Raw genomic sequence first — 16883 nt, forward strand, 5'->3', positions numbered from 1 at the left:
GAACTGTTCCAGAGTCTATAGAATTTTGGAAGATGACCACCAATGCATCCACTATTTCCAGGGCCACTTCCTTTAGTACTATCAAGCCCTGGGGATTTGTCAGCCTTTATCCCCATTAATTTCCCTAGCACTATTTTTTTTTACTAATACTGATTTCCTTCAGTTCCTCCCTCTCACTAGACTCTTGGTTCCCTAACATTTCCAGGAGGTTATTTGTGTCCTCCTTTGTGAAGACAGAACCAAAGTATGTGTTTAATTGTTCTGCCATTTCTTTGTTCCCCATTATAATTTCCCCCATTTCTGACTGTAAGGGACCTACATTTGTCTTCACTAATGTTTTTCTCTTGACATATTTATAGAAGCTTTTAAGTCAGTTTTTATGTTCACTGCTCGTTTACTCTCATACTCTATTTTTCCCCACTTAATCAATCTCTTTGTTCTCCTTTGCTGAATTCTAATCTGCTTCAATCCTCAGGCTTGCCACTTTTTCTGGCAATTTTATGTCTCCTCTTTGGATCTAATACTATCCCTAATTTCTTTTGTAAGCCACAATTGAGCCACCTTTGCTGTTTTATTTTTGCGCCAGATAGGAATGAATAATTGTTGTAATTCCTGCACACGTTCTTTAAATATTAGCCATTGCTTATCCACTGTCATCCCTTTTAGTAAAGTTCCCCAATCTATCCTAGACAACTCACACCTCATACTTTCGTAATTTCCTTTATTTAGATTCAGGACCCTAGTTTCGGATTCGACTACTTCACTCCCCATCTTAATGAGGAATTCTATCATGTTATGGTCGCTCTTCCCTAAGGGACCCTGCACAACAAGATTGTTAATTAATCCTTTCTCATTGCACAACACCCAGTCCAGGATCGCCTGTTCTCTAGTTGGTTCCTCAATGTATTGGTCTAGAAATCTATCACATACACACTCCAGGAATTCCTCCCCCACAGTATTATTGCTAATTTGGTTTGACCAATCTTTATGTAAATTAAAGTCTTCCATGATTATAGTTGTACCCTTCTTGCATGCGTCTCTAATTTCCTGTTTAATGCCCTCCCCCACATCTCCACTACAGTTTGAGAGCCTATAGACAACCCCCACCAATGTTTTCTGCCCCTTGGTGTTTCTTAGCTCCACCCATACAGATTCCACATCGCGATTTTCCGAACCAATATCCTTCCTCACTATTGCATTGATTTCCTCCTTTACTAGCAACACTACCCCACCTCCTTTCCCTTTTTGCCTGTCCTTCCTAAATATTGAATACCCCTGGATGTTCAGTTCCCATCCTTGGTCACCCTGCAGCCATGTCTCCGTAATCGCAACTATATCATACCCGTTAATATCTATCTGCGCTGTTAGTTCATCTACCTTATTGCGAATGCTCCATGCATTAAGACACAATGCCTTTAGACTTGTCTTTTTAGGATTGCTAGTCATCTTGGTATTATTTTGCACTATGGCCCTATTTATTTTTCGCCCTTGCTTTCTCTGCCTTCCACTATTGCTTTTTCCCTTTCTGTCTGCACTGACCTACAGAGAGGAAAAAGTGGAAGAATGCTTCAATTTCTCACCACTAACTCTTTTATCCATTTCAGAACACCTTATCAAATCTTTCCAGGGGCCTACTTTGTAATTCCTTGCTCTAGTTAGCAACCTATATAATGAACTGTCTAAGTGCTGCAATTAATGACAAACTAACCCAAACTCAACCCAGGGTTCATTAATTACAAGTATATCCCTCTTCTCTCGTTTATTATCAGCATCCTTATCGATGCTAATTATATGTAAGTTGCTTGATTCATTACAAAATATCGTATTTCCCTTGTTTTGTGAAGTGCTTTGGCCTCATATCAAATCAATTTCTTTGGTGAATTATGTGGATTTATTGAAAGCTGATTTAATCAATGTTTCTAATCAAGTTCAATTTTCTGTTTTACTTTCAGCATCACCATGGGTGGATCTAACAAAGACTGCCAATCGGATTGACTTGTATGATGTTCGGAGAAGACCATGGTAAGTGCTGCTGGGGCCATTTCATACTATTAGTAATTCACACACATTCTTGGCTTTCACCTCTACTATGCCCTGAATGTTATTTACAATGAAAATTATTAGGTATCCATCCAGTTATTCACATCCATCCTAAAAAAAATAAAGCACTAACAGAGTTATGGTTCACTTCAACATTCCTCTTGTTTATTTAAGAAGTCGTCAGTTTTAATTGAAAGTGCGGAGTGCTGACGGACGTCTTTGGTCGAACTTGCTTGAAGGATGCGCTGAGCCAAGACAGCAGGAAGAAGCTTAACGAACATGTACAGATATAGACACTTACCCAGAATCAGTGTATTGTTGAGCTCAGTAACTCTGTCATGCCAGCTTCCTTCATGGTCTTATTAGCTCACAGAGTTTACTGAAAATCTATTTCAGGAAAGAAAAATCAGCACAAAAAGGTGCTCAAGTCAATCGTGTGGATTTTATTTAAACCTTTAATTATTAACAGTCACTGATGGAACTGAAGCATTAATCATGAGCTGCCATAATGGTTCAGTACGCAAATACGACCTGTGACAAGGCACCAACCAATATAGACTGGGAAGGTTCCAGGTTTGATCCCCGATCTTTGTTGAGTTAGATGAACTCAGTTGAGGTGGTGCTGGGAGGTGCTGTAATCAGCTTTGGTGTCCATCGACTAGGGAGAGGAGTAAGAATCTCTCTGGGATCCTGATCCTCGTTGCTACCCAATGGCCCTGCTCGGCTGTATATATGTGTGGAAGTTCAGCATGAACAGGATGCCTTATTTGTGATGCCCTCCCAAGGTTGACTAACCTGGCAACACTTGAGGAAAGAATATTTGGGTGATGTACCAGAGGGCTATTTGCGCCTGTGAAACTATAGTCCAACATGACTCAGGAGATAATTGGGGGAAAACATTGTGTCTAAGGCAGGGATGTCCAAACTGCAGCCCAGAGGCCAGGTGCAATTTCTGAACCCTAGCATCCTGGCTCTTGATGCCTAGGCAACTCAGTTCTATGTGTGCTTATGAAATGAGAATGACACATGGGTTCACTTTGATATTTAGGCAGAAGAGGCACTGATGAGGATGAGCCATACTGCAAAGAAAGAATAGTGAAATAAGTCCGTCCCTTTGGGGAGATTTTAACCTCATCTCACAGTTCTATAATGAAATTTGTGTATCTAAAAAAAATAAAGCATTTTATCTTCTGTTGCAACTGCCATGCCTCTTTTGTGTCGCTGTTAATTAGTTTGGTCCTTCTGGCACTGGTTTATAGTTAAGTTGTGTGCCATGAAGTTCGTTGTTCAAAGTTACCCTGCAACTGGTGTGACAATATCTCTCTCTGGATGATAGCAATGTGAATGACCTCCAAGGAAATGTGTAATTAGTTTCAAATTTTAAAATATTGTATCTATTCCCTATGATTCATGGTCTTGTAGTGTTCCACAGCCAGAAGGTGGGGCGGATAGCTTGCTGCTAGGCCTTTGCCAACACTAGTTAGCAACCAGCCACCAGAATGTGTGTATAAATGAGGAGAGATGACATGGAGTTTGCTGTCCTTCCTTGTGGGGAAGCACACAGTCTGTTTGACACCATTTGTTGATGGTGTACTGCCATTGTGATATTGTTCTCAGGCTTCCCAAACAATGAAGGAATAATGGCTATATTATGTGACTTTAGAGGCTTTACGTTCAGTAGCTCACTATTAGTCTATAAACTTCATCTTCCAGCCTCCTCTAGTCCATTTATAATAGTTGCTTAATTGAAACAATGAGGGAACATCTATAAATTCTTCTACTCAGACTGACATCCCATTATCAATGGCATTGGTCAGACTGTGAACTTGCCCCGTGGGAGGTTGCAGGCACAATTGCTATTTTGTGACACCGTGCATTGAAGCACCAGGAGCAGTAATAAAACAGACCTGGGAGCAATTGCCTGATTCCTCACAACAAGGTTAAAAACTCTGTCCAGGGTGACCAAAAGAGGAAGAAAAGAAACAAAAAGTTAGGGAAAAAATATATTTTTAATTGGGGAAAAACAGAATGAAACTTTAGAAGAGATAATGAAGGAACGGCCAGTCAGTCAGTGGAATGCCCTGGATGCTGTTCTGCCAGTTAATATGAAATTTGTGTGGGTGAAATTGGAGAAATCTACTGGCATTAACCATTAATTAATACATTGCTCACAGCACAGTATGTTGTGAGTGTCAATCAAATATAATGAATAATGTTCTTTTGCCTCCTGAGTCTAGCAGCTCTCTGCCTTGGTGTCATATTCTGTCTCAAAAGTGCTCAACGGATTCTTTTTCACTTTTATTTTGCATTTACGTGGAGCCCATAAATGTTGCTGTACATCTTATGCAAATTGAAAAAGAATCTGGAATAAAATGCCTGACCTAGTCATTTTAATTGCACAGCATGTTAGAACACATCAGAATACCTGCAGTGAAACATATCACATTTAATTACAGTACTCAAATATAATTTTGAGTTATTTAATTAAACATCTGTTTTTAAACTTTAAAAAAAAATATTTTTGCTTCAATGGTTTTAGAAATTAGAATGCTCAAGCTGTGGGATGGAATGCAAAATCCAGGCAATGAAGCTCACTGATGATGGCTTTTCGTTGCAGTTAGCACTAATACTGAGTTAAATGCATAGATCACAGTATCATAAGGTTTAGAATAGCTGTGGTAAAGGACATGGAGCACTCTAAAGTAAAAATACTCAATTGGAAGAGGGCCAATTTCAGTGGGATGAGAACAGATCTGGCCCGGGTAAATTGGAATTGAAGATTGGCAGGCTACTCTGTAACTGAACAGTGGGCGGCCTTTAAAGAGGAGATGGTTCGGGTACAATATAGGCACATTCTCACGAGGGGGAAAGGTAGGGCAACTAAAGCCAGAGCTCCCTGGATGACAAAAGAGATAGTGAGTAAGATGAAATGGAAAAAAAAGGGTGCATGACAGATATCAGGTTGATAACACAAGTGAGAACCAGGCAGAATATAGAAAGTTCAGAGGGGAAGTGAAAAAGGAAATAAGAGGAGCAAAGAGAGAGTATGAGAATAGACTGGCGGCCAACATAAAAGCGAATCCAAAAGTCTTCTAAAGGCATGTAAACAGTAAACAGGTAGTAAGAGGAGGGGTGGGGCCGATTAGAGACTATAAAGGAGATCTACTCATGGAGGCAGAGGGAATGGCCGAGGTACTAAATGAGGACTTTGCATCTGTCTTTACTAAGGAAGAAGATGCTGCCAGAGTCTCAGTAAAGGAAGATATAGTTGAGATACTGGATGGGCTAAAAATTGATTAAGAAGAGGTACTTGAAAGGCTGTTTGTACTTAAAGTAGATAAGTCACCAGGTCTGGATGGGATGCATCCAAGGTTGCTCGGGGAAATAAGGGTGGAAATTGCAGAGGTACTGGCCATAATCTTCCAAACATCCGTAGATACGGAGGTGGTGCCAGAGGACTGGAGAATTGCAAATGTTACACCCTTGTTCAAAAAAGGGTGTAAGGATAAACCCAGCAACTAATCTAGTCTGTTTAACCTCAGTGGTGGGGAAACTTTTAGAAACGATAATCCGGGACAGAATTAACAGTCACTTGGACGAGTGTGGATTGATTCGGGAAAGCCAGTGTGGATTTGTTAAAGGCAAATCGTGTTTAACTAACCTGGTAGAATTTTTTGACGAGGTAACAGAGAGGGTAAATGAGGGCAATGCAGTTGATGTTGTGTATATGGACTTTCAAAAGGCGTTTGATGAAGTGCCACACGATAGACTTATCATCAAGATTGCAGCTCATGGAATAAAGGGGGCAGTAGCAACATGGATGCAGAATTGGCTAAGTGATGGGAAACAGAAAGTAGTGGTGAACCCTTGTTTTTCGGACTGGAGGGAGGTGTCCAGTGGTGTTCCCCAGGGATCGCTGCTGGGACCACTGCTTTTCTTGATATACATTAATGACTTGGACTTGGGTGTAGAGGCCACAATTTCAAAATTTGCAAATGACACTAAACTTGGAAGGGTAGTAAACAGTGAGGAGGATAATGATAGACTTCAAGAGGATATGGACAGGTTGGTGGCATGGGCGAACACGTGGCAGATGAAATTTAACGCAGAAAAATGCGAAGTGTTACATTTCGGTAGGAAGAACGAGAGGCAATATAAACTAGAGGGCACAATTCTAAAAGGGGTACAGGAACAGAGAAATCTGGGGGTATATGTGCACAAATTGTTGAAGGTGGCAGGGCAGGTTGAGAAAGCGCATACGGGATTCTGGGCTTTATAAGTAGAGGCATAGAGTACAAAAGTATGGAAGTCATCATGAACCTTTATAAAACACTGGTTCGGCCACAACTGGAGTATTGTGTCCAGTTCTGGGCACCGCAATTTAGGAAATATGTGAAGGCCTTAGAGAGGGTGCAGAAGAGATTTACTGGAATGATTCCAGGGATGAGGGACTTCAGTTACATGGATAGACTGGAGAAGCTGGGGTTGTTCTCCTTGGAACAAAGAAGGTTGTGAGGAGATTTGATAGGGGTATTCAAAGTCATGAAGGGTCTAGACAGAATAGATAGAGAGAAACTGTTCCTATTGGTGGAAGGGTCAAGAACCAGAGAACATAGATTTAAGGTGATTGGCAAAAGAACCAAAAGTGACATGAGGAAAAACTTTTTTACACAGTGAGTGGTTAGGATCTGGAATGCACTGCCCGAGGGGGTGGTGGAAGCAGATTCAATCATGACCTTTAAAAGGGAACTGGATAAGTACTTGAAAGGAAAACGTTTTCAGGGCTACGGGGATAGGGCAGGGGAGTGGGACTAGCTGGATTCCTCTTGCATAGAGCCAGCGCAGACTCGATGGGCCGAAGGGCCTCCTTCTGTGCTTTAACCTTTCTATGATTCTATCTCTGACACTATACAAGATAGAGAAACATGGTGAATAGCAGTATGATGCATGTGTGAAAAGTGAAGCTGCATTTGAAATTTTGCACTACTTTTTTATTTTGTAATGTGTTCTGAGTGGCTTGTAATGTGTTCTGAGTGATTTGTAATGTGTTCTGAGTGGTTGGGGCAGTTATATCTTGTTTGTTGTTGTATATCCGAAAGAGGAAGCAAGCACAGTTTGAAAGAGTTACCTTAAAAGAGGGTCACCCTGGAAAAGCTGTACCATGATGCAACTGTAAACAATTTTACAACACCAAGTTATAGTCCAGCAATTTTATTTTAAATTCACAAGCTTTCGGAGACTTCCTCCTTCCTCTCCGAAAGCTTGTGAATTAAAATAAAATTGCTGGACTATAACTTGGTGTTGTAAAATTGTTTACAATTGTCAACCCCAGTCCATCACCGGCATCTCCACATCATGATGCAACTGAGGAGTGGAGTGCTTGATAAAAAATCTTGACTCTAGACTTTGTATATAAGCAGGAGCTCTTCAGTAACGATAAATACTATTACAAAAATGTTCTCGAAAGATAGAAAGATGCAAGTTAGTTTAATATTTTCCTAAAATTTTTGGTTTGGTTCTTGTTATGAGAACGCACCTTGTAGCCCAAGGGAACAGTCTGCTTATCTGATAAGTGTCAGTGGCCAATTGATGAAATCACTTCAGTGATAAAGATAAATAAAAGTGATTTTTAACCACACTTGGCTAACTCACGTACCTAATTGAGGTAGAGAAAGAGAAAAAGTGAGACCATAGAGAAAGGTAACAAATATGGAAATGTGAAGCAAAATACACATTAAAATTGGCCAAATTTGTAATGAAAAATCCAAGTGCCAACCCTCCCATATTGCCTGGGAATTTCCTGGAATGTGGCATGGATCTCCCGGGCTCTGTTGCTCACAGCCTGGGACATCTTTGTGCTTTAAATTTCCCACCGCTGCATTTGCGTTTATTGTACACTGGTTTTTACCTTGGGCAAATGAGCTCTGCAGGAAATTTCGGCATAAGTTCCCATCAGCAAGATCAGCATAAATTTTGTGCAGTATGTCCAATACTTGTGAGGGGAAAGGGATTTTATCTCAAGTCTTGATATAAATAATACCTCAAAATTTAAGATGGTAATCCCAGTTTTGTAGTTCAAACGATGAACACACATTGTTCAGGTTTTGATCTGTTTATGCTCCAATCTGAACCCGTCAATATAATTATTCTTGTACTTTACTGATCTTCAGTGCCCTCTGAATAACAGTTATAAACTGTTCAAGAGTGGAAATTTAATTAAATAAGCAAAAATTAAGCTACCTGAGACCTATAATTAAAAATGACCTTTAGCAGGACAAGTGCTGTTTAAGTTGAGGAAGTTGGACAATTTCAGTGCTGTTCTTGGTAGGCACGAGCAATACAGAATAGTCTGTATTTGCCAACAACTGAGAAACATTTTAGACAGATCAGTACTGTGGGGATCCCTCCAACAAGTGCACTGATGGAATTGTGGGGTGCTCTTCTGGAGATGGGGTTAAGGTAAATTGCAGGTGTTACTATATCATGCTTTTGACATGCACAGAGCTGAGAGTGCTTGAATTTGTTACTGGAAATGAGCTGCATTTTCAAATATCTCCCCGCCACTGCATCTTATCTTGCTGAGCACTCATAACCTACTCATTTCTGATTGGCAGCTGTGATTGTTTCTATAAGGAGATTGTCTAGGAAGTCAGACATTGCTTCACTCTGGTTAATTATCATCTATTCACTGCAGCCAGACAATATTCTGCTCTGCAATGAACGTAGTGCTAATGACAATCAAATATATTTGACATCAAAAGTAATCTAGTTTGCACTGGTTTGTTTCTCAAGAGATTAAGTTGTATTGGTTTCAACTACAATTGTCTCTCAAATCTAATTCAAACATGTATACGATGACAAAATGAACTGGATTCTTGACATCCTTGACAGGATTGTTGAGAGTAGTGAGTGCTGACATGAAATAGACACTGACAGTGTTTGCAGAAAATAACTAAACATTCACAAGGAGGTCAGAGTTTTTAGTCTGAAATATCCAGCTCATATACCAAGGGGCTGTCTTGTTTCTTGTGGGTTATGTTTGTGAAATACGAGGGCAGTTGTTGCTGTCTTGAACTTCACCTTAAACTATGTAAAGTTTTGTATCTGCAGCACACGGGGTAAGTGAAATGTCCAGGTATTCCTAATACCTATAAATTCCAAAGATTTTCATTTCGCTCAAATTGCCTAGCGGTTAGAGTGGAGTATCCTGATTGGATCAATTAAAGAACCAATCACATGGCTGAATTTTTTTTTTGCAGTTTCTTTTTGTTGAGCATTTTGAGGCCTGCCCAACCCCACTATATACACCAAAAATTAATTATATCATCGATGTAAAAGTACATCATTCTTAAAAAATCATTAAACTTACTCTGCAACTTACTCCTTGTGCATTGGAACTCCCTGCAATACCTGTCCTCACTCTTGAGCTTAGGTCTTTAAATTCTGCACCATTCCCAGGGCTGGAATTGTTGATCCTATCCTTCCCTGCTGATATTTCCTGCACTCCATAATTGCATGAGCTCAGTACCCCTCAGTGTCTCTTTTGAGGCCTCTATGTACAAATGTGCTCAAAGTGCCTAAACACAGCCTCAGAGTAGATGGGGGACCGTTCCGCTTGCTTTGCCTCTGCTCATTTCATTTTTATCTCTTGCTTCCAGACTGTTGTGGGCCTGGACCCACCATTTCCTTGGCTCACACCCTGCTGGTGTAGCTCCAGCTCCGTCCTCACGCCCTGCTGGTACAGCTCCAGCTCCGTCCTCACGCCCTGCTGGTGTAGCTCCAGCTCCGTCCTCACACTCTGCTGGTATAGCTCCAGCTCCGTCCTCACGCCCTGCTGGTACAGCTCCAGCTCCGTCCTCACGCCCTGCTGGTACAGCTCCAGCTCCGTCCTCACGCCCTGCTGGTACAGCTCCAGCTCCGTCCTCACGCCCTGCTGGTATAGCTCCAGCTCCGTCCTCACGTCTTGCTGGTACAGCTCCAGCTCCGTCCTCACACCCTGCTGGTATAGCTCCAGCTCCGTCCTCACACCCTGCTGGTATAGCTCCAGCTCCGTCCTCACGCCCTGATGGTATTGCTCCAGCTCCGTCCTCACGCCCTGCTGGTATTGCTCCAGCTCCGTCCTCACGCCCTGCTGGTATAGCTCCAGCTCCATCCTCACACCCTGCTGGTATAGCTCCAGCTCCATCCTCACACCCTGCTGGTATAGCTCCAGCTCCATCCTCACGCCCTCCTGGTATAGCTCCAGCTCCGTCCTCACGACTGCTTGTATAGCTGCAGCTCTGTCCTCACACCCTGTTGGTATTGCTCCAGCTCCGTCCTCACACCCTGCTGGCATTGCTCCAGCTCCGTCCTCACACCCTGCTGGTATAGCTGCAACTCCGTCCTCACACCCTGCTGGTATAGCTGCAGCTCTGTCCTCACACCCTGCTGGTATAGCTGCAGCTCCGTCCTCACACCCTGCTGGTATAGCTGAGGCTCCGTCCTCACACCCTGCTGGTATAGCTGAGGCTCCGTCCTCACACCCTGCTGGTATAGCTGAGGCTCCGTCCTCACACCCTGCTGGTACAGCTCCAGCTCCATCTGACCTGCTTTGGATGGTGAATAAAGCCACTGCCATTTTCAATAATGTAATAAAGGGAGTGTGCAGTGGGATGCAGTGCGATCATATTGAGCAAGATAAGGTAAATAACATAGCTATAAACCCAGCTTGAGAGGGAGAGGCAGGACACAGATCATAAACAGAAAGATACAGAAATGCAAATGGATTGCATGCTTTGTTCATCCAGGCTTGATACACAAATACTGCACTACTTTCTGCTTGATTCAAAGTGGGAATTTAAACAGGAAAATATAAGATTCCTCAATTATTCATGGATCAGTGATTTGCTCCATGCATCTCAGTTTTCAGCAATTAAAAAATAAATTAAAATGTCCAGTTCCTAATTTAGAGGATCATTATCAAGCGAGAGAAGTGGGGAATGTAAAAAAAAATGTATCTATTAACTTTTTCAGTGTGCATCTCAAATTTCAGCAATTAAAAAATAAATTAACATTTTCAGTTGCTAATTTAGGCGATCATTCTCAAGCCAGATAAGTGAGGGATTTAAAAATGTATTTAAGTTTTTCAGCATCCTGAATAAAATTAGGACAGATGGTTTCTTTAAGAATGCATTTCATCATTGTAGCTACATAACACATCCAGTAGCACTTAGCACAAATGTTATATTGAATTCCACTATGTGAAATTAAGATACACTGCGGAGAAAATAATGAGCATATCGTATATCGACATGCCAACACAGATGTAGCCAGTTAAGAATTTTGACCTAATAGAGCTTGTTTTTTTGTACTATTGTCTCATGCAGGAGCTTCTTTGTAACCTGAATCTACAGTTGCAATATAACGCAATAGGCTAAAATGTCAGGCCATCTAGCGTCACGTGTTACTCAATCCCCTTTGCTTTTCTATTTAACCTCTACATTTGGCTCTTGTCTGCCCAGCATTCAGCGAGAAATTCTCAGGTGCTGAAAATGTTTGTGTTCACAGTGTGCTTTAGATGAATTCAGGGCTGATTGTGAGTATTCACATTTCGGAGTTTGGGAGAGTCAGGTTTTGGTGTTAATTTCTGGATACTAAGTTGCTAAGTAGCACTGCAGATAATTGGATTTGGTGCTATTTGAGTTGATTCCTTTTCAGATCAGGGATTTTAAATGGTGTCTTTACACTGCATCTGAATCTGTAATCCAGTTTCAGGAGCAATGTGAGCGTTGATATGTGATTATGCTGCTCGTTCTCATTATTGTCAGTGGGGGAAGCTGTCCTTCCCTATCTGCGCAGACATTTTACAGTGAGTTCTTAATGGGGCTCAGACTCAGGCAGAGAGCTTTTTTTTTGGTTGGTTCGCTCTCCCCTGCCCCAGCACCACCCCCCACCCCCCCCACAACTTTCCTCCTGAACACCCCCTCCCTGCAACTTACCTTCTTGCTGGTCAGCCTCCCTTTGGGTTCCGGCCAGCAGCCAGCAGCCTCCTACCATCCGAACTTTGCACCCGTCCGTTTCAGGTGGGCAGCTGACCACTGGCATGCAGATGAGGCCCGGGAGTTAAAATTGCCCGGGCCCCACTTTGCCAAGGTCGGGATTGTTTGGCGTGTGCTCGCCCCCTTCCATGTGCCCACCCGAATCCTCTTCCAGGTTAAAATCGGGGTTCTGAGTTTGGCTTGAACTCCCAAGCCTCTGGCTCAGAGGTGAGAATACTACCAATGGAGCCAAGCTGACACTAGGAGTGTTTATTCCGATGGTATTGTGGATGGCTTAAATTCTGTTCATCGGAATGACATTTGAGCTTTTCTTAATTCATTTTTTTGAGGGGCAGTTGCATTCCTTTGGTTTATCTCCCCCCACCTCACCCCTTTCCAATTGTTTTTCTTTTTGTGATATTGTTGTCAGAGCAGTCATTTCCATTCAGGAATTGGTGGCTTGAAAGCCATTAATTCATAATTGGAAAGAAACCATTTACTGTGCTGTCTAAGGTGACTACAGTAACACAATCCACTGTAACCTTTTCAGTGGGCTGTTTTGGAAATTTTTCAACAATGCGATCTGATCGTTTGGTGGAAGCTTTAAAACATTCTTTGATTCCTCATTCCTTGATAGACTACAATTAAATGGGGTGGCTTTAATTTTTATTGATATACTTTGCTTTGAGCCATTGAATGGAAAGCTTCCTTTGTGCTTTGCAGCATTTTTATCTCATTAAGGAAAATCAGGCTGGCAATGCAAAACACCCAAATAATTGTGAGCTATATCTGATTAGACTTCTAAGGGGTAGAAATTACCTTCATCACTTTTTTTAAAAAATGACTTGGTTAATGTGCTACTGTAGAATTCCTATGTGCACTTTTTTTTAAAAGCGATTGACCAGCTTGAACAGATTAAGGACTTTGTTAATGTAGCAATTTTACATGAGCGAATTCACCAAGTGCTCAAAAATAATGCTGATAATTTGTCCCCACAGAATCTGAGCATTTTTAAACAAAGTGGCACAATTTCAATTACAATGTTTTGAGGATTTTATATTTGTTTAATAATATTGGATCTTCTAACCCTTGCAACATATTTTTCTTAAAAAAGGTATTGATTTGCCCCTCTCATAATGTCTCTTCAATATTGACTGTTTGTTGTCAACTTAGTCAATCTGGCTTCCTAGATTTAGTTAAATTGGGACCAATCTCTGGTATACCTTACCACATTAGAATTCAAAGCATTAGCTGACAAACATGCCTCACGCACACCTAGACGAGAGGCTTGATAACAAACCTTCCCACCTAGGCTATCCGTCTCTCATTTCTGGCTTTCAAATCTTTTTATTGTCACTTTTCTTGTCTGTTTTAAAAATATTGCCATGATTGTTGCTGCTCTAAACTTTCCTCTTTTGTTGCTCCTAAGCTCCATTCTATGCACTCCTTCCTCCTTTATAAATTCTTGTGTTAAAATCAAAGCTCATCAAATCATCCCTTATTCTTTCTCAGCACTTCAAAACTATTCTCCTCTCTATAATCTACAGACTTTTAAAACCCAAGTTTGAGGTCATTGAGGCATTAATTTTGATGATGCAATAGCTTCTCTTGCCACCATCACCCGTCACCCAAGGATCTGTCCTTGTCCCCCTCTTTCTCACACGTGCTGCTACTTGGTCACATCATCTGCAGACACAGAGTCAGCTCCCATATGTACACCGAAAACAACCAGCTCTAGCTCTCCACTAGCTCTTTCGACCCCTCCAATGCCTATGTACTGTTGAACTGTTTGCCTGGTATATCCAGTCTTGGATGAGCGTAAACCTCCTTCAGCTCAACATCAGGAAAACTGAACCCCATTATATTTGGCCCCTATCCCAGCCTGTGCACCCTTGCCATTGATTCTATCTCCCTTCCTGGTCACACACTCAAGTTGAAGCAGAATGTTCCAAACTTTCGTATCCTGTTCAACCCGGAACTGAGCTTCAGACCAGATATTCCCTCCATCACATAGACTTTTTACTTTCAACACTAATATCTACAACATTGCCCGCCTCAGCCCCTCCACTGATGAAACCCTTTTCCGTGTCTTTGTCACCTCTAGACTCAACAATCCACACCTCATTGGCCTCATATCCCCTATAAGCTCCCAACTTGCCCCAAATTCTACTTCATCTATCCTGTCCCATACTAACTCTGCTTCCTCATCACCCATCACTTAGCTACATTGACTTCACATCCCCTAATTCCTCAAGTTTAAAATCCTTATCTTTAAATACCTCCATGACCTCATCCCACTGTACCTCTGTAATATCCTCTAGCTCTATGTCTCCCTGAAATCTCTGTTCCTCTGACCCTAGCGTCTTGTGCATCTCCCTCTCCCTTTGCCCCACCATTGGTGATTCAGCCTTCAACCACCTGGATCCTATTCTCTCGAATTCACTCCCTGAATCCGTCACTATTTTCTATTGGCCTATCAGTGAAACACCTCGGGACATTTTTTGCATTAAACATGCCATATAATTGCAAGTTGTTGTTAGCTGGTTTTCCCTCCTACTTAGTGTCCTACATCAGCCCTTCCATTACAATTCTTAATTTAAAACAAGTCTATTAAAAACTAACATTAGTTCAAATGCCTTAATATTAATGGTACAATCAACTTTTCCAACACATGAACCTCATTTGTGTGTGTCAGAGATATTAACTTTGGTAATAAGAGCATTGACGTCTATGTCTTCAAGTAGAAGTTTCCCATTGGTGGTGCAGGTGTAGATGGTGAATCAGTCTGCTTATTCAATGCGACTTCAGCATGACCAGGCACAAAGAGCCAGACTCGGCAAGATTTTGCAATGCGCTCCCCTTGCGTCCAATGGATGGCACATAACAGAAATTACAGAGGTGTTCCTCGTTTATCTTGTTGTGCTAGTTGCAGTAAGCTGGACTGTTAAATCCATAATAACATCTGCTTCCAGCTCAAGACTGATTGTTCAAGCTCTGAATCCAACAACTTAGCCCATGCTCGACAGGCAGAAAGCACAAATTGTCTGTCTTACAGCGGCTGTCTGCAGTGGACCATCAGCAGATACGATAAATACATGCTTGCTCAGTAGATATAAAATGAACAGTAGAACATACAACAGCGCTGCTTAGTGCTGCACCTGCTTAGTTGCTGAAGTAGGCCCTGGAAGTAGGACAGGGGAACACCGATTCAAACTGGAGAAAGGCAAATTTAACAGAAAGCAAAATACTGCAATTGATGGAAATCTGAAATAACAGCAGTAATTGCTGGAAACGCACAGCAGGTCGGGCAGCATCTATGGAGAGAGGAAGGTAGGGTTAATGTTTCAGGTCGATGACCTTTTGTCAGAACCAGGAGATGTTACAGATGAACATCTTGGAAGGAGTTGAAAGATGAGGTGCTGTTCCTCGAGCTTACAATGAGCTTCTTTGAAACAATATAGGAGGCCAAGGACAGAGAGGTCAGAGTTGGACAGAGAATTAAAGTGGCAAGTGACCGGAAGCTCAGGGTTACACTTGTGCATGGAACAGAGGCATTCAGCAAAGCGATCACCCAATTTACATTTAGTCTCCCCCATCCTACTCCTGGGCCACTAGAGCCTTCTCTACTTTGCCAAATTTTTAATGTTTCCCTTCCCCTCTGTTATTCTGTTGTAACCATCTCTTAGTTCTCTAATTTCTCACATTATTACCTCCTTTTGTCTTACAAAATTACCTCTTGTCCTCCATCTAATCACAGACCATTCCTTCTTTTTCTCTCTGTCCCCTTTTCCCTTATAAGCTGTTCCTCTGTAACATCTCCTGGTTCTGATGAAAGGTCTTTGACTTTGGTGTGTTCAGAATGAGTTATGTGCAAGTGTTGGAGTTGGATTTCTGCCTTAGTATGACTGTTAGCGCTGTGTTAAATTTTTTCTCGGGTGATTGTTCTTGGTCTTTATACATGTTGGTGGTTCACAGACGGGTAAGTAAACTACCAATTAAGTCGCCATTTTCCGCTAAGTCTGGGGATAAGCACTTACAAAAGCCAGCCTGTACTTCTTCAGCAACATTCAAAGCTTTATTTTAAAGTAACCCTTATAAAGGGGAAATCTATGCTGTTGTAAAATTAATAACCTTGAGTAGTCGATAAGCAACATTCTCTGGGAAATATGGCCATATTGTAAAGAAAATCTTTGCGACATTGAATTATTTCAGAACAAGGAAGAGGAACACAGTCCTTCTTCCCACAGCATATTCTGACTAAGAAAACATGATAATAGTTAATTCGTACTAAGTCATGGTGTTATTTCATTTTCTGTAAATAAAAAATTGACTTAATAAGCAAGTAAACGATGGGGAAATTCTGGAACTGTGCAGCTGGTCCATCAAAATCTGAAAAGAGAAAAGAAAGATTAATGTTCCAGCTAGAGACCCTTCATCAGAATACAGTTGTGACAAAGTCAGCTTGGCTTAGTGATAGCACTCTCATCTCTACGTCAGAAGGTCATGGATTGAAGCTCACTACAAATTGTGAGTACGTTATTTAGGCTAACACTTAGTGCAGTACTGAGGGAGTGCTGCATTGCCACCTGCCTGCTTAGGTGGCCATGAAAGATCCCTGCACTATTCAAGTAAGAGCAGGGGAGTTCACCCAGTGGCCTGGCCAATATTTATCTATCAAGCAATACGACCAAAATCAGATTAACTGGCTATTTATCTTACTTCTGTTTGTGGGACCTTGTGCGTGCAAATTAGCTGCTGCACCTGCCCACATAACTATATTGACTATACTTCAAAAGTGATTCACTGGCTGTAAAGCACTTTAGGACA

At 41.6% G+C, this 16883-nt stretch overlaps 1 protein-coding gene across 3 annotated transcripts in view; it reads left to right on the plus strand.

The window, feature by feature from the left end:
• Positions 1-16883, plus strand: part of LOC137341637 (voltage-dependent calcium channel subunit alpha-2/delta-1) — a 588942-nt gene that overhangs the window by 372770 nt on the left and 199289 nt on the right. For all 3 annotated transcript variants that reach the window (XM_068004938.1, XM_068004940.1, XM_068004939.1), the window contains one exon: positions 1953-2022. In XM_068004938.1, coding sequence (XP_067861039.1) covers positions 1953-2022 — 70 coding nt within the window. The remainder of the gene's footprint in view (positions 1-1952; positions 2023-16883) is intronic.

This window comes from Heptranchias perlo, chromosome 24 (genome assembly GCF_035084215.1).
Source record: "Heptranchias perlo isolate sHepPer1 chromosome 24, sHepPer1.hap1, whole genome shotgun sequence".
NCBI lineage: Eukaryota > Metazoa > Chordata > Chondrichthyes > Hexanchiformes > Hexanchidae > Heptranchias > Heptranchias perlo.